This window comes from Physella acuta, unplaced genomic scaffold (genome assembly GCF_028476545.2).
Source record: "Physella acuta isolate Inbredline_101_S28 unplaced genomic scaffold, ASM2847654v3 ptg000098l, whole genome shotgun sequence".
Classification (NCBI taxonomy): Eukaryota; Metazoa; Mollusca; class Gastropoda; family Physidae; genus Physella; species Physella acuta.
The window spans coordinates 325,662-343,944 of record NW_026731618.1 but is presented as its reverse complement, the minus strand read 5'-3'; the positions used below and the strand labels follow the sequence as shown (position 1 = coordinate 343,944).

The 18,283-nt window shown below is 40.3% G+C and overlaps 1 protein-coding gene across 1 annotated transcript in view; it reads right to left on the bottom strand.

Moving 5' to 3' along the window:
* The window catches only part of LOC131930296 (ATP-binding cassette sub-family A member 2), a 41,712-nt gene that overhangs the window by 6,053 nt on the left and 17,376 nt on the right, over positions 1 to 18,283 (bottom strand). The window contains exons 17-21 of the mRNA XM_059286718.1: positions 15,932 to 16,117; positions 13,359 to 13,644; positions 12,665 to 12,823; positions 10,774 to 10,903; positions 7,120 to 7,253 (exon numbers count right to left, since the gene is read on the bottom strand). Of these exons, the coding sequence (XP_059142701.1) occupies positions 7,120 to 7,253; positions 10,774 to 10,903; positions 12,665 to 12,823; positions 13,359 to 13,644; positions 15,932 to 16,117 (895 nt within the window). The remainder of the gene's footprint in view (positions 1 to 7,119; positions 7,254 to 10,773; positions 10,904 to 12,664; positions 12,824 to 13,358; positions 13,645 to 15,931; positions 16,118 to 18,283) is intronic.

Below are 18,283 nucleotides of genomic sequence, written 5' to 3'. Positions count from 1 at the left end.
GTGTGGGAAGACATTGTGTTTGGTGTGTGGGAAGACATTGTGTTAATTATGTGGGAAGAAATTGTGTTTGGTGTGTGGGAAAACATTGTGTTTGGTGTGTGGGAAGACATTGTGTTTGGTGTGTGGGAAGACATTGTGTTAAGTGTGTGGGAAGTCATTGTGTTTGGTGTGTGGGAAGACATTGTGTTTGGTGTGTGGGAAGACATTGTGTTTGGTGTGTGGGAAGACATTGTGTTGGGTGTGTGGGAAGACATTGTGTTGGGTGTATTGGAAGACATTGTGTTAATTATGTGGGAAGACATTGTGTTGGGTGTGTGGGAAGACATTGTGTTAAGTGTGCGGGTAGATGTTATGTTTGGTGTGTGGGAAGACATTGTGTTTGGTGTGTGGGAAGACATTGTGTTTGGTGTGTGGGAAGACATTGTGTTTGGTGTGTGGGAAGACATTGTGTTAAGTGTGCGGGTAGACATTGTGTTGGGTGTGTGGGAAGACATTGTGTTAAGTGTGTGGGAAGACATTGTGTTTGGTGTGTGGGAAGACATTGTGTTGGGTGTGTGGGAAGTCATTGTGTTTGGTGTGTGGGAAGACATTGTGTTTGGTGTGTGGGAAGACATTGTATTGGGTGTGTTGGAAGACAGTGTGTTGGGTGTGTGGGAAGACATTGTGTTGGGTGTGTGGGAAGACATTGTGTTAAGTGTGCGGGTAGATGTTATGTTTGGTGTGTGGGAAGACATTGTGTTGGGTGTGTGGGAAGACATTGTGTTGGGTGTGTGGGAAGACATTGTGTTGGGTGTGTGGGAAGAGATTGTGTTAAGTGTGTGGGAAGACATTGTGTTGGGTGTGTGGGAAGATATTGTGTTGGGTGTGTGGGAAGACATTGTGTTTGGTGTGTGGGAAGACATTGTGTTTGTTGTATAGGAAGACATTGTGTTGGGTGTGTGGTAAGACATTGTGTTAAGTGTGCGGGTAGACGTTATGTTTGGTGTGTGGGAAGACATTGTGTTTGGTGTGTGGGAAGACATTGTGTTGGGTGTGTGGGAAGACATTGTGTTTGGTGTGTAGGAAGACATTGTGTTGGGTGTGTGGGAAGACATTGTGTTGGGTGTGTGGGAAGACATTGTGTTGGGTGTGTGGGAAGAGATTGTGTTAAGTGTGCGGGTAGACATTATGTTGGGTGTGTGGGAAGACATTGTGTTTGGTGTGTGGGAAGAGATTGTGTTAAGTGTGCGGGTAGACATTGTGTTGGGTGTGTGGGAAGACATTGTGTTGGGTGTGTGGGAAGACATTGTGTTGGGTGTGTGGGAAGACATTGTGTTGGGTGTGTGGGAAGACATTGTGTTGGGTGTGTGGGAAGACATTGTGTTGGGTGTGTGGGAAGACATTGTGTTAAGTGTGCGGGTAGACATTGTGTTTGGTGTGTGGGAAGACATTGTGTTGGGTGTGTAGGAAGAGATTGTGTTAAGTGTGCGGGTAGACATTGTGTTGGGTGTGTGGGAAGAGATTGTGTTGGGTGTGTGGGAAGACATTGTGTTGGGTGTGTGGGAAGACATTGTGTTGGGTGTGTGGGAAGACATTGTGTTTGGTGTGTGGGAAGACATTGTGTTAAGTGTGCGGGTAGACATTGTGTTGGGTGTGTTGGAAGACATTGTGTTGGGTGTGTTGGAAGACATTGTGTTAAGTGTGTGGGAAGACATTGTGTTGGGTGTGTGGGAAGACATTGTGTTAAGTGTGCGGGTAGACATTGTGTTGGGTGTGTTGGAAGACATTGTGTTGGGTGTGTTGGAAGACATTGTGTTTGGTATGTGGGAAGACATTGTGTTTGGTGTGTGGGAAGACATTGTGTTAAGTGTGCGGGTAGACATTGTGTTAAGTGTGTGGGAAGACATTGTGTTGGGTGTGTGGGAAGACATTGTGTTTGGTGTGTGGGAAGAGATTGTGTTAAGTGTGTGGGAAGACATTGTGTTGGGTGTGTGGGAAGACATTGTATCTGGTGTGTGGGAAAACATTGTTTTTGGTGTGTGGGAAGAGATTGTGTTTGGTGTGTGGGAAGACATTGTGTTGGGTGTGTGGGAAGACATTGTGTTGGGTGTGTGGGAAGACATTGTGTTGGGTGTGTGGGAAGACATTGTGTTTGGTGTGTGGGAAAACATTGTGTTTGGTGTGTGGGAAGACATTGTGTTTGGTGTGTGGGAAGACATTGTGTTGGGTGTGTGGGAAGAGATTGTGTTGGGTGTGTGGGAAGACATTGTGTTGGGTGTGTGGGAAGACATTGTGTTGGGTGTGTGGGAAGACATTGTGTTGGGTGTGTGGGAAGACATTGTGTTTGGTGTGTGGTAAGAGATTGTGTTAAGTGTGTGGGAAGACATTGTGTTAAGTGTGCGGGTAAATGTTATGTTTGGTGTGTGGGAAGACATTGTGTTGGGTGTGTGGGAAGACATTGTGTTGGGTGTGTGGGAAGACATTGTGTTAAGTGTGCGGGTAGATGTTATGTTTGGTGTGTGGGAAGAGATTGTGTTGGGTGTGTGGGAAGACATTGTGTTGGGTGTGTGGGAAGACATTGTGTTTAGTGTGTGGGAAGAGATTGTGTTAAGTGTGTGGGAAGACATTGTGTTAAGTGTGTGGGAAGACATTGTGTTAAGTGTGTGGGAAGACATTGTGTTTGGTGTGTGGGAAGAGATTGTGTTTGGTGTGTGGGAAGACATTGTGTTTGGTGTGTGGGAAGACATTGTGTTTGGTGTGTGGGAATACATTGTGTTAAGTGTGTGGGAAGACATTGTGTTTGGTGTGTGGAAAGAGATTGTGTTTGGTGTGTGGAAAGATATCGTGTTTGGTCTGTGGGAAGACATTGTGTTTGGTGTGTGGGAAGACATTGTGTTGGGTGTGTGGGAAGACATTGTGTTTGGTGTGTGGGAAGACATTGTGTTTGGTGTGTGGGAAGACATTGTGTTAATTATGTGGGAAGACATTGTGTTTGGTGTGTGGGAAGACATTGTGTTGGGTGTGTGGGAAGACATTGTGTTTGGTGTGTGGGAAGACATTGTGTTGGGTGTGTGGGAAGACATTGTGTTTGGTGTGTGGGAAGAGATTGTGTTTGGTGTGTGGGAAGACATTGTGTTAAGTGTGCGGGTAGATGTTATGTTTGGTGTGTGGGAAGACATTGTGTTAAGTGTGCGGGTAGATGTTATGTTTGGTGTGTGGGAAGACATTGTGTTGGGTGTATTGGAAGACATTGTGTTTGGTGTGTGGGAAGACATTGTGTTGGGTGTGTGGGAAGAGATTGTGTTGGGTGTGTGGGAAGACATTGTGTTTGGTGTGTGGGAAGACATTGTGTTTGTTGTATAGGAAGACATTGTGTTGGGTGTGTGGTAAGACATTGTGTTAAGTGTGCGGGTAGACGTTATGTTTGGTGTGTGGGAAGACATTGTGTTTGGTGTGTGGAAAGATATCGTGTTTGGTGTGTGGGAAGAGATTGTGTTTGGTGTGTGGGAAGACATTGTGTTAATTATGTGGGAAGACATTGTGTTGGGTGTGTGGGAAGACATTGTGTTGGGTGTGTGGGAAGAGATTGTGTTGGGTGTGTGGGAAGACATTGTGTTGGGTGTGTGGGAAGACATTGTGTTGGGTGTGTGGGAAGACATTGTGTTGGGTGTGTGGGAAGACATTGTGTTAAGTGTGTGGGAAGACATTGTGTTGGGTGTGTGGGAAGACATTGTGTTTGGTGTGTGGTAAGAGATTGTGTTAAGTGTGTGGGAAGACATTGTGTTGGGTGTGTGGGAAGACATTGTGTTAAGTGTGCGGGTAAATGTTATGTTTGGTGTGTGGGAAGACATTGTGTTGGGTGTGTGGGAAGACATTGTGTTTGGTGTGTGGGAAGACATTGTGTTTGGTGTGTGGGAAGACATTGTGTTAAGTGTGCGGGTAGATGTTATGTTTGGTGTGTGGGAAGAGATTGTGTTGGGTGTGTGGGAAGACATTGTGTTGGGTGTGTGGGAAGACATTGTGTTTAGTGTGTGGGAAGAGATTGTGTTAAGTGTGTGGGAAGACATTGTGTTAAGTGTGTGGGAAGACATTGTGTTAAGTGTGTGGGAAGACATTGTGTTTGGTGTGTGGGAAGAGATTGTGTTTGGTGTGTGGGAATACATTGTGTTAAGTGTGTGGGAAGACATTGTGTTTGGTGTGTGGGAAGAGATTGTGTTAAGTGTGTGGGAAGACATTGTGTTGGGTGTGTGGAAAGATATCGTGTTTGGTGTGTGGGAAGACATTGTGTTTGGTGTGTGGGAAGAGATTGTGTTGGGTGTGTGGGAAGACATTGTGTTGGGTGTGTGGAAAGATATCGTGTTTGGTGTGTGGGAAGACATTGTGTTTGGTGTGTGGGAAGAGATTGTGTTGGGTGTGTGGGAAGACATTGTGTTGGGTGTGTGGGAAGACATTGTGTTAAGTGTGTGGGAAGACATTGTGTTTGGTGTGTGGGAAGAGATTGTGTTTGGTGTGTGGGAAGACATTGTGTTGGGTGTGTGGAAAGATATCGTGTTTGGTGTGTGGGAAGACATTGTGTTTGGTGTGTGGGAGGAGATTGTGTTGGGTGTGTGGGAAGACATTGTGTTGGGTGTGTGGGAAGACATTGTGTTAAGTGTGTGGGAAGACATTGTGTTTGGTGTGTGGGAAGAGATTGTGTTTGGTGTGTGGGAAGACATTGTGTTGGGTGTGCGGGAAGACATTGTGTTAAGTGTGTGGGAAGACATTGTGTTAAGTGTGTGGGAAGACATTGTGTTGGGTGTGTGGGAAGACATTGTGTTTAGTGTGTGGGAAGAGATTGTGTTAAGTGTGTGGGAAGACATTGTGTTAAGTGTGTGGGAAGACATTGTGTTAAGTGTGTGGGAAGACATTGTGTTTGGTGTGTGGGAAGAGATTGTGTTTGGTGTGTGGGAATACATTGTGTTAAGTGTGTGGGAAGACATTGTGTTTGGTGTGTGGGAAGAGATTGTGTTTGGTGTGTGGAAAGATATCGTGTTTGGTGTGTGGGAAGACATTGTGTTTGGTGTGTGGGAAGACATTGTGTTAAGTGTGTGGGAAGACATTGTGTTTGGTGTGTGGGAAGAGATTGTGTTTGGTGTGTGGGAAGACATTGTGTTGGGTGTGCGGGAAGACATTGTGTTAAGTGTGTGAGGAGACATTGTGTTGGGTGTGTGGGAAGACATTGTGTTTGGTGTGTGGGAAGACATTGTGTTAATTATGTGGGAAGAAATTGTGTTTGGTGTGTGGGAAAACATTGTGTTTGGTGTGTGGGAAGACATTGTGTTTGGTGTGTGGGAAGACATTGTGTTAAGTGTGTGGGAAGTCATTGTGTTTGGTGTGTGGGAAGACATTGTGTTTGGTGTGTGGGAAGACATTGTGTTAAGTGTGCGGGTAGACATTGTGTTTGGTGTGTGGGAAGACATTGTGTTAAGTGTGCGGGTAGACGTTATGTTTGGTGTGTGGGAAGACATTGTGTTTGGTGTGTGGGAAGACATTGTGTTGGGTGTGTGGGAAGACATTGTGTTGGGTGTATTGGAAGACATTGTGTTAATTATGTGGGAAGACATTGTGTTGGGTGTGTGGGAAGACATTGTGTTAAGTGTGCGGGTAGATGTTATGTTTGGTGTGTGGGAAGACATTGTGTTTGGTGTGTGGGAAGACATTGTGTTTGGTGTGTGGGAAGACATTGTGTTTGGTGTGTGGGAAGACATTGTGTTAAGTGTGCGGGTAGACATTGTGTTGGGTGTGTGGGAAGACATTGTGTTAAGTGTGTGGGAAGACATTGTGTTTGGTGTGTGGGAAGACATTGTGTTGGGTGTGTGGGAAGTCATTGTGTTTGGTGTGTTGGAAGACAGTGTGTTGGGTGTGTGGGAAGACATTGTGTTGGGTGTGTGGGAAGACATTGTGTTAAGTGTGCGGGTAGATGTTATGTTTGGTGTGTGGGAAGACATTGTGTTGGGTGTGTGGGAAGACATTGTGTTTGGTGTGTGGGAAGAGATTGTGTTAAGTGTGTGGGAAGACATTGTGTTGGGTGTGTGGGAAGACATTGTGTTGGGTGTGTGGGAAGAGATTGTGTTAAGTGTGTGGGAAGACATTGTGTTGGGTGTGTGGGAAGATATTGTGTTGGGTGTGTGGGAAGACATTGTGTTTGGTGTGTGGGAAGACATTGTGTTTGTTGTATAGGAAGACATTGTGTTGGGTGTGTGGTAAGACATTGTGTTAAGTGTGCGGGTAGACGTTATGTTTGGTGTGTGGGAAGACATTGTGTTTGGTGTGTGGGAAGACATTGTGTTGGGTGTGTGGGAAGACATTGTGTTTGGTGTGTGGGAAGACATTGTGTTTGGTGTGTGGGAAGACATTGTGTTGGGTGTGTGGGAAGACATTGTGTTTGGTGTGTGGGAAGACATTGTGTAGGTGTGTGGGAAGACATTGTGTAGGTGTGTGGGAAGACATTGTGTTGGGTGTGTAGGAAGACATTGTGTTGGGTGTGTGGGAAGACATTGTGTAGGTGTGTGGGAAGACATTGTGTAGGTGTGTGGGAAGACATTGTGTTGGGTGTGTGGGAAGACATTGTGTTAAGTGTGCGGGTAGACGTTATGTTTGGTGTGTGGGAAGACATTGTGTTTGGTGTGTGGGAAGACATTGTGTTGGGTGTGTGGGAAGACATTGTGTTAAGTGTGCGGGTAGACGTTATGTTTGGTGTGTGGGAAGACATTGTGTAGGTGTGTGGGAAGACATTGTGTAGGTGTGTGGGAAGACATTGTGTAGGTGTGTGGGAAGACATTGTGTTGGGTGTGCGGGAAGACATTGTGTAGGTGTGTAGGAAGACATTGTGTTTGGTGTGTGGGAAGACATTGTGTTGGGTGTGTGGGAAGACATTGTGTAGGTGTGTAGGAAGACACTGTGTAATCCGTGAGTCGCTTGTATTATGTATTTATAAAACAGATTGTGATGGTGACTATTTATAAGGCCTTACTTTTGAAATGACTATAAACAATAATTAATACCAGGCAAGCTAGACTTTATTTCGTCAGATTTGCAAGCGATAAAGAGAATGTGAAAAAGGGAAAATCTCTCTGCGTTTGATAGAATAACTAGATCTACCTTTGTTGACAAGATCTTCCTTTTTGGATCCATGTACTCTTTTTCGCTCATTACTGACGTCATCGTCTTCTTTTGCCACCGTTTCCTGAGATTTTCCTTTACAGATAAGTGACCCAAGACACGGTATATTGTACCTGTATGAAGTTAGATCAACATAGAGCAACGATTTTGTCCAGATTATGAATTTCTACCATATTTTGGGGTAGGGCCTACTCAGCTAAAAATTGTAACTGCATATCTTCAAACTCATTTACCGCCCCAAAGTTCCCAAAATTTAGTGTTTTTAACGGACGCAAAATTTGAAATTTCATAATAAATTTGTTTGTCGATCTGCCCTAAACATTTTTAGCTGAGTACCCCAAAATATGGTAGGTTATGAATTGATTGTTTATTGGTCTTAAAATATAACACTTTATGAATAGTGGACATCCTATGAAGACGTTACTTTTTAAAGATGGCCGCCGTTTTCATGGTGTAACCAAAATTTTCCCACCAATTATTGTTAATGGAAAGAAAAAATTGTTTGCTCTCTAGCATTAAAAAATTATTTTTTTATCCCAACCTTATACCCTTAACCGGATGTTTTTGTTCTTTTTATGCATGGTAATATCAAAGCACGCGCTCTCTGATCACCCAAAGCATACTTCTTTCTGTCTTTACAACTGAATATATTCAACTGTCATATTTTTAGGTTTTTTCAATTCATTATCATTGGTTTTCAAAATATTAGCTGTATCAGCAGCCAGTTTTTCAGATTCTCGAGTTCTCTGATTAAACGACATCATAGATAACAAGTCTTTTGGAAGGAATTGCTTATGTAAATAAAAGTTGAAAACGGACTCTTAAAAAAACAAAAATTCATATAAACTAGTAGGACGACCCCCGAAATCCATAGTTATCCAAGGATAACATGTAGTCTAGTATAAACTAATATTTTAGCACGTGAAAAGTCACAAAGGCTACCGTTAAAATATTTTAACTAACCTGAAATAAAAATCAAAACAAATCTTTCCGTCTATGTCGACGTTTAGATATTATGAAAGTAGATTATTAAATAAGATTCGAAGAAGGACTTTAGACAGGATCAACTGGGGCAAACAGAGGTGATGAGAATTAACAACAAACAGAAGCTCCCACTTAGGATACAAGAAACAACTGTTTGAGAGATTGATGGATTCACATATCTAGACAGTAAGCAAGGATGGGGAGCAGATGAGGACATCACAAGCCGCACCAGGCCGTGTATGCTTTCAAAAACAATCCGCTCAATCTGGACGTCGAGAGCACTGTCTACACCACGGGTTCCCAACCTGGGGGTCGCGACCCCCCTGGGGGTCGCGAAGGTCTTTCTGGGGGGTCGCCAACTGGTATACTAAACCTCAGTAATTTGAAACAAAACATAAATATTTAGAAGATTTTTTAAAATTCGGCTTCATTAACATCACTGGAAATGTAATAGAGAAGAAACAAAGCGCACTGTACAAAGTTGTTCTCAGTCACGAATCTATGAAATCTTCAAAACTAAAACTCCATTTGAGACGAGTCATTCGGAACACACCAAAAACATATGGAGTTCTTTCGTCGGCAAGAAGCTAGTTGCAAACGCCAGAGACTTGATCGAACTGGAAGTTTTCACCAACATTAGTGCAAGCATCAAATGAAGTCGCGATAGAAAATGCCAAGCAAAAAAAAAACAATAAGGGAAAATCTCATCAAACGCTGCATGTACGTAAATGTTAAATAACACATTTTTATCGAAATTAAGCTTTCACCATTGTTTGCTTTTCAAGTTGATAAATCAACAGACGTGAGTTCGTGTTCGCAGTTGCTGGTCTATGTCTATATTCATGCGGATGATAGCAAAGAAGAGTTGCTCTTTTGTGAAGATAGCATGGAGAAAATAAATACCATTTTTGAAACTGGATGATTAAAATGGGTTAGAACGGCTATGTGGGTTTGTACGGATGGTGCGCCATCTATGTTTAGCTCAAAATCGGGCTTTCAGAAAGCAGAAAAGATTTAGCTCCCTAACCACTGCCCTAACCAATCGACACCAATAGTCCATTGCTAGTATAAGTCGTAAATTATATAAAATCTGGAGCCTTCAAAGAACTGAGCAAAAACATTGATATAGATCACGAGGTTCTGCTCTTCTACACTGCAGTACGCTGGCTGTCAAACGAAATCTGAAATCAAATTGTTCTTGGAAGTGCAAAGGAAACAAGACTTTTTGGTATACTTAAAACGACATAGAGTGATTGGAGAGAGTTTCATACCTAGCAGATGTGTTCGAACATCAAGATAAGCTTAACCTGAAGCTTTAGGGAAAATGAACGAATATTATAACTTTCCATGATAATCTCGGGGCATTTTTATCAAAGCTGTAAAATCGGTAAAGAAAATAAATCTTGGAAATATTGTAAATTTGAGAAACTCTGCGGTGTGGTAGATGAATCTGATTGTGAGATAATTAAAATTTTGAAAGAAGCGATTTCTGGGCATCTTGAATCTCTTGAAAACGAACTGCATCGCTATTTCTCTGAGCTGAAAAAAGAAGAATCTACATTGACGCATTACCCATTCTCTTCTTCCCTTGATGTTGCCAGCGTTCCCGATGAATTACAAGATTATTATTATCTGATTTACAGAATGATTCCGCGTAAAATGAAAAACTGTATACACAATTTCGGTGTAGTATTCACCATTCATACCCAAACGTAAAATTGATTGACTTTTCGAGAATATATTTTCAACACTATTCTTTGATTAAAAACAAAATTAAGATAATTATAATGACATAGGTTGGCGTTAACAAAAATGGTTGTTAATTAAAAACTTAACCACGAAGGTTTAGTGAATAGTATGCAATTTTAATCATGCTATTAAAATAGTTATCAAGAGTAGTTCATATTGAAAGTCTAATAGAAAATCTTATTTTAGTGCTTATTAATTTTCATACTAATTTCGACTTTTTAATTCTATGGGGGTCGCGGGTCACTTAATTTTTATAAAAGGGGGTCGCCACTCGAAAAAGGTTGGGAACCACTGGTCTACACCTTACAAAACGTGACTGTTCAACAGCAATGTAAAACGTGTTCTTCCATTAGCGTATGCTTGCGTCGCTTGTTGAACATTAAGTGGCCTGAAACGATAACAAATACCGACCTGTGGAGAAAAACTGGGCGAGATCCTGTTGGCAAAGAAATATAAAAGCGCAAATGGATGGGACACACCTTGCGTAAACCAACTATATCAATACCAATAGACAGGTACTAGATTGGAATCCTAAAGGAAAGGGGAAATTAGGTAGGCTAAAACAACCTGATATAAGGTCAGCTGTAGGAGAAGCGGGCGGATGGCGTGGAGCCAACTTGTCATGGAGAGGTGCCGTCCCTATGCTCCACAATGGATCCACATGAATTATGTCGACGGTGATTATAATTAAATAAGAAGACTTGACAAACATGAGATTAGGTGGAATAAAAGTTGATCCAATGAGAAAATTTTTAGGTGGAATAAAAGTTGGTCAATTGAGAAAATTTTTAGGCGGAATAAAAGTTGGTCAATTGAGAAATTTTTTAGGTGGAATAAAAGTTGGTCAATTAAGAAAATGATTCGGGTGGAATAAAAGTTGGTCAATTGAGAAAATGTTACCATATAAATCTGTGGAGCTTGTATTCTATAAACAAAATAAGTATCCACGAAACGGCTGCCTGTCCCAGAAACTTGTAGAAGACTTCAGGCAATATTTGGTTGTTATAATCCATCATTTCGGTGAAGTTCTCTGGGTGAAAGCAAAAAAAAGGAGAATATTTAGTTTAAATGTCATGTGCATCTCCATATAGGTCGGTGGTCAGGGCACTAATCATGTGTGTTGTCAAAGGTTATCGACGTGATCATGTGTGTTGTCAAAGGTTATCGACGTGATCATGTGTGTTGTCAAAGGTTATCGACGTGATCATGTGTGTTGTCAAAGGTTAGCGACGTGACCATGTGTGTTGTTAAAGGTTATCGACGTGACCATGTGTGTTGTTAAAGGTTAGTCCTTAATGAGTTATCCACAGTCTCTATCTGAGATTGCAGGTGTAGCGCTAGTTTTGTAGACATGTTTGTAGCTCAGACGTAAGGTTTGTGATGTGTTAGATTCTATTCATTGATTTATTCCTTTGAAGCCCCAGACATAAACCCCCTGACATAAACCCCCTGACATAAACTCCCTGACACAAACCCCCTGACACAAACCCCCTGACACAAACTCCCTGACACAAACCCCCTGACAAAAACCCCCTGACACAAATCCCCTGACATAAACCCCCTGACATAAACCCCCTGACACAAACCCCCTGACACAACCCCCCTGACACAAACCCCCTGACATAAGCCCACTGACACAAACCCCTTGATATAAACCCACAAACCCCCAATAAAGGTTTATATAAGGAAAAAGCAAAGACCATGAGAACCAAAATAATTAATTTAAAAAAAAAACGGGAAAAAATACCAGTGTTTTATTAAAATTATAATATTAAAAATAGAGATTGTGAGCCATGCCTCGCAAATACTTTATTATGTTGTGCTCATTAAAACTTTTAACAACAGTCAATGTTTGAACGCTGCTATCGAAATTATGTTTTTTCTGTTTTCGTAAACAGTGTCCTGATTGTATGTGTGTTCAATCAACCTTTCGGAGCGATCATTCATTTTTAATAAAGTCAATGAATTTCCAAATGTTTGAGTGGCAACATCCCATATTGGGTTGGAAACTTCTACGCTAGCATCAACGTGTGCATGTTCCACGTATCAAGTGGAAATAAAGGTTGTTTCCGACCTCGACGTTGTGGTTCTATATATAACTAAGGTCACTCCTTGATTTAAAAATAGCATTCTTTTAGGTATAAAATATTTTTTTAGTCGTTAAAATGAAATTAATTACATCCCCCCCCCAGTAGATACGCAAAGATATAAGTGAACAGCTTATAACAACAAACATCCGCATTTAAATTAGTATCAAAACCCGAGACTACACACTGCAACCTCCGCCCTCAAATTGAACTCACAGACTACACACTGCAACCTCCGCCCTCAAATTGAACTCACAGACTACACACTGCAACCTCCGCCCTCAAATTGAACTCACAGACTACACACTGCAACCTCCGCCCTCAAATTGAACTCACAGACTACACACTGCAACCTCCGCCCTCAAATAGAACTCACAGACTACACACTGCAACCTCCGCCCTCAAATTGAACTCACAGACTACACACTGCAACCTCCGCCCTCAAATTGATCTCACAGACTACACACTGCAACCTCCATCCTCAAATTGAACTCACAGACTACACACTGCAACCTCCGCCCTCAAATTGAACTCACAGACTACACACTGTAACCTCCGCCCTCAAATTGAACTCACAGACTACACACTGCAACCTCCGTCCTCAAATTGAACTCACAGACTACACACTGCAACCTCCGCCCTCAAATTGAACTCACAGACTACACACTGCAACCATCCTCCCATAATTGTCACCATAGACGTACTTGCAATCTTTGAATTGACTCCCAGTACTGTCGTTAGAATGACGGACAGCGAGTAACTTGGAGAAATGTAGCCGAAGGCCAGATCGAGATAGAAGTACATGCCAGTCAATGTGACTCCCATCATTTTAAGCATACCAATAATAAGGCCGATAACCACACCTGAAATAGAAACAGGACTATGAGCAAGCAAAATTTATAAGTGAATGGTAGACTAAGGCATGTTCATTTGATGCTAGTTCACATAATGGCATTAGCTGTAATAAAACATTCATGTTCATTTGGTGCTAGTTCACATAATGGGATTAGCTGTAATAAAACATTCATGTTCATTTGGTGCTAGTTCACATAACGATATAAGCATTAACCAGATGGACATGCCAGAAATTCAGCCAAAATAAATCCCTGACCCATCATCATACATATAAATTTGACCTGACCAGTGCAAACTTTAATAGAATTTGTCAAACGGTCATTATCTAAATCCATGCAATAATGCTCTCTGTTGCATATCTCATATTGAAAAAAAAGTAATATCGATAGCTATAAGCTGACAAAACACTAAACAGAAATCCACATGAACCTATAATATCAACAGCTATAAGTTGAAAAAACTAAGAACATATCCACATGAACTAAGAGAAACAGTAACTTACCGATGACGACGTTGGTGATGCTAAGAGAAACAATAACTTACCGATGACGACGTTGGCGATGAGAAGGACCACGATACCTCGGGATGGGGAGGAGAAAATATTCTGCACGAGGTATAGGAAGGGAAACGTGGTGCAGCCAAAGCAGAGAAACCCGATCAACAGCACCAACCAGCGGTCGTTGTCTATGAAGGTTTTTGGGTTCAATGTCAGCAGGCACAGCGTGAGTACTATCAAGAGCAGCATGACCAGGAAGTCTATGACAAACGTCCCTAACCAATAGGCAATAGGGTGGACGCCGCTCAGTGTTTGGAGGTGTTTGGCACCAGTCTATAGGGTGACAGGACAAATGATCTCAGACAAATGATCTCAGACAAATGATCTCAGACAAATGATCTCAGACAAATGATCTCAGACAAATGTCCTGATATCTTTTGTCCGTGACATCATTTGTCCTGAGATCATTTGTCCGAGAGATATTTTGTCTCAGATATTTTGTCTGAGATCATTTGTCCTGAGATCATTTGTCACGAAACCGTTTAAAGATGAATATAAAACTTTGGCGCCAGTCTAAAGATGAAAATAAAATTCTTCGATTGGAAAGGATTACTGTTTGCTAGATCATGTTAAAATACATCACACAAGACGATACAAAAACCATGAGACACACAAGACACAAGGATGGAGGCAGAAAACACGAGAAACAAGACTGAAGACAGAAAACATGAGACACACAAGACACAAGGATGGAGGCAGAAAACATCAGACACAAGTATGGAGACAGAAAACACGAGAAACAAGACTGAAGACAGAAAACATGAGACACACAAGACACAAGGATGGAGGCAGAAAACATCAGACACAAGTATGGAGACAGAAAACACGAGAAACAAGACTGAAGACAGAAAACATGAGACACACAAGACACAAGGATGGAGGCAGAAAACACGAGAAACAAGACTGAAGACAGAAAACATGAGACACACATGACACAAGGATGGCGGCAGAAAACATCAGACACAAGACTGGAGACAGAAAACACGAGAAACAAGACTGAAGACAGAAAACATGAGACACACAAGACACAAGGATGGAGGCAGAAAACACGAGAAACAAGAATGAAGACAGAAAACATGAGACACACAAGACACAAGTATGGAGGCAGAAAACACGAGAAACAAGACTGAAGACAGAAAACATGAGACACACAAGACACAAGTATGGAGACAGAAAACACGAGAAACAAGACTGAAGACAGAAAACATGAGACACACAAGACACAAGGATGGAGGCAGAAAACATCAGACACAAGTATGGAGACAGAAAACACGAGAAACAAGACTGAAGACAGAAAACATGAGACACACAAGACACAAGGATGGCGGCAGAAAACATCAGACACAAGACTGGAGACAGAAAACACGAGAAACAAGACTGAAGACAGAAAACATGAGACACACAAGACACAAGGATGGAGGCAGAAAACACGAGAAACAAGACTGAAGACAGAAAACATGAGACACACAAGACACAAGTATGGAGGCAGAAAACACGAGAAACAAGACTGAAGACAGAAAACATGAGACACACAAGACACAAGGATGGAGGCAGAAAACACGAGAAACAAGACTGAAGACAGAAAACATGAGACACACAAGACACAAGGATGGAGGCAGAAAACATCAGACACAAGTATGGAGACAGAAAACACGAGAAACAAGGATGGAGACAGAAAACATGAGACACACAAGACACAAGGATGGAGGCAGAAAACACGAGAAACAAGACTGAAGACAGAAAACATGAGACACACAAGACACAAGGATGGAGGCAGAAAACATCAGACACAAGTATGGAGACAGAAAACACGAGAAACAAGACTGAAGACAGAAAACATGAGACACACAAGACACAAGGATGGAGGCAGAAAACATCAGACACAAGACAGACTGATGACAGAAAACATGAGCCACAAGACTGGAGACAGACAAAGGCATAACAAGTCGGATAACACAGACAGGTACAATGGAACTGAAGAAGACAGTAGACCAATAGCATAAAGCAAAGCACGAGAGACCCAAGACACAAATCACGAGACGGAGGACAAGACATGAAAATAGACAGAAGACAAAAGACCGATGACTCAATTGAGAAAACAAATCGCGAGACAGAAGATATGAGATAGAAGACAAGATGGTTGTGATTAAGAACTGAAGCATCTTGTGTCTTGAAAATAAAGCGATTATCACACAAAACCCGTGAAACGAAAATTGTAATATTGGTAAATAGGAAGAGTGTAGCATATTAGTTCATGTAAATAGGAAGAGTTTAGCATATTAGTTCATGTAAATAGGAAGAGTGTAGCATATTAGTTCATGTAAATAGGAAGAGTGTAGCATATTAGTTCATGTAAAATGGAAAAGTGTAGCATATTAGTTCATGTAAATAGGAAGAATGTAGCATATTAGTTCATGTAAATAGGAAGAGTTTAGCATATTAGTTCATGCAAATAGGAAGAGTTTAGCATATTAGTTCATGTAAACAGGAAGAGTTTAGCATATTAGTTCATGTAAACAGGAAGAGTTTAGCATATTAGTTCAGTTGAATGTGTACTCACTGCCCGTTCTACAATGAGGCTGTAGATAAACACAACAGGAACAAGAGCCATTGCAAAGTTCAAGGCCATAAAAGTTTTGAGCGACTCTTCATTAGCTAGGTCTGATGAGAAGTACCTCAGTCCAGATTGGACGGAGAATTCCTCTCCCAGCACTCTCTTTACCTCGGCGTTCAGCATTAGCTGCACCTGAAATAGGTCACAACATTAACTTTAAGTAAGTTGAAACATTAAGTAGGTCAAAACATTAAGTAGGTCAACTAATTAAGGGAATTTGCTCAATTTTTAAATATTTTTTCCTCTGTAACATCTAAAGCATTTTAATTGCTTTCCCCAAATTTGGCACTTGAAAGAAATGATTAATAAACCGAGAGTAATTTCCCCTAAACTTTTTCGAATATTCTTATATAACACTACGTAATTTTTACAAGCTTTTCTTTAACTTGCATCATCGTCAATCTGTCGACAGTCTGTCGTCATAGATTGAAACGCCCAAGCGAAATTTCGGGCACTTCTAACTGACAGATTCGTTTCAACGTTGGCAAGTGAGTCAAGAAATAAAGACAATGCAATCTGACATTAAATTTGACTTAATTGGATACCTAATTATTTTTTAATGAATGAATTAAAATTTTGTCTAAATTAGTAGGCAGTCTCATCCAACTATTCCGCACGTTATACGCGCTTTATCATGATTATTATGTGAGCAATAGATTTTAGTCATGAAAATCTATTTTTAAAAATAAATTTTAAAGTAGGCCTACTTAAAAAAAATTCATAAAAGACGTTTTAGTAACAAGCTTTTATGTAGCAATGCACTAAAAAGTAGAAAATAATTTTTTTTAAATATATAATTAAATACTCTACTCAGTGGCGGAACTAGAAAAAAAGGGCAACCCCGCAAAATTTTTTTTAGGCCCCCATATATATATATATATATATATATATATATATATATATATATATATATATATATATATATATATATATATATATATATATATATATATATATATATATATATATATATATATATATATATATATATATATATATATATATACAAACATATAAATACGAACATATGATACTCATTACTGGCCTGTTCGGGTTTTGAGACAAAAAAATTTCAATCAAACCAAATTACAAGATCATGTCATGTGTGTAAGTGCGTTAGTCAGTTTGTTTTGTGAAAATTAGTTTTATTTTAACTCTGCTATAAGACTTCACTCTAGTCGGTTAAAGAATATAAAACATGAAAGCTTTGTAAAAGTAATGGTGTCTCGTGTTATGTTTTTTTTTTTTGTATTTATATTATTAATTTTAAATTCGTTTCCTTTTTGTACAATATCATTCTTTAGTCAATACTTATGATGAATAATAATTAAGAGAAGTAATTCCTTTTTAATTTGTTTAACACAAATATATTAAAAGGAGCTTATGAGCACCACTATTTAACTATTTAAAAAAGGGAAATAAGTCATGGAAGTGGTTTGAACGTTTGCTTATCTTTGATAAGTTTGATTGTAGGAGAAAGAGGACTCGGCTTTCACTGTGGTTTAAAAACAAAGGGAAAAAGAATATACATGAGCCTGGGGTGGTATAGAATAAAGATAATCCAACCGCAGCTACGGTAATCTTTTTGCAAAACAACCATCAAGTAAAAAATGCTAAAAAATTATTTTTTTTAACTATAAAAAAATATTATGGTCGGCTGTGGGCCCCTAAATGGCGTGGGCCCCCCCGCATTGCGGGGTCTGGCGGCACTGTAGTTCCGCCCCTGACTCTACTAATTTAATAATTTTAAAGACCATCTAGTTTAGAGTCCACAGGGAAGTCTATGAGTTTTAGACACGACTTATGCAAGTTCCAAATGTCAAAGGTCACGTATGAATTAAGCTCATTTGAGCTTAAGCTTTTTTAATATTAGTGTAAATTTTATTTAAGTGCGGAAAGTAAATGCATCAATAATTAATTGAGTAGTAATTGTTAAAAGTTAGCTAAATAGACAGGTAATAAAGGGGTTATAAAATAATTACTCGAATCAGTAGCTAAATAGACAGGGGCGATAAGGGGTCATCCATAAATGACGTCACTCTTTTTTTGACGATTTTTTATCTTTCCCCATCCCCTCCGTCACACATCGTCATGAAAGCCAGACCCCACTCCCAAAATGACGTCACACCTCAGCCTACAACCACCCCCCCCTCAAAACAGCAAATGAATTTTTTTTTAAATACGATATTTTTTCCAAAATCGTGTCTGAACTCTGTCAACATAGAGTATTGTAATCAATTCCTATTACAATTTATCAAAACAGTTTTCCAAAACGCGAAATAACGGCTAAAATTCGTT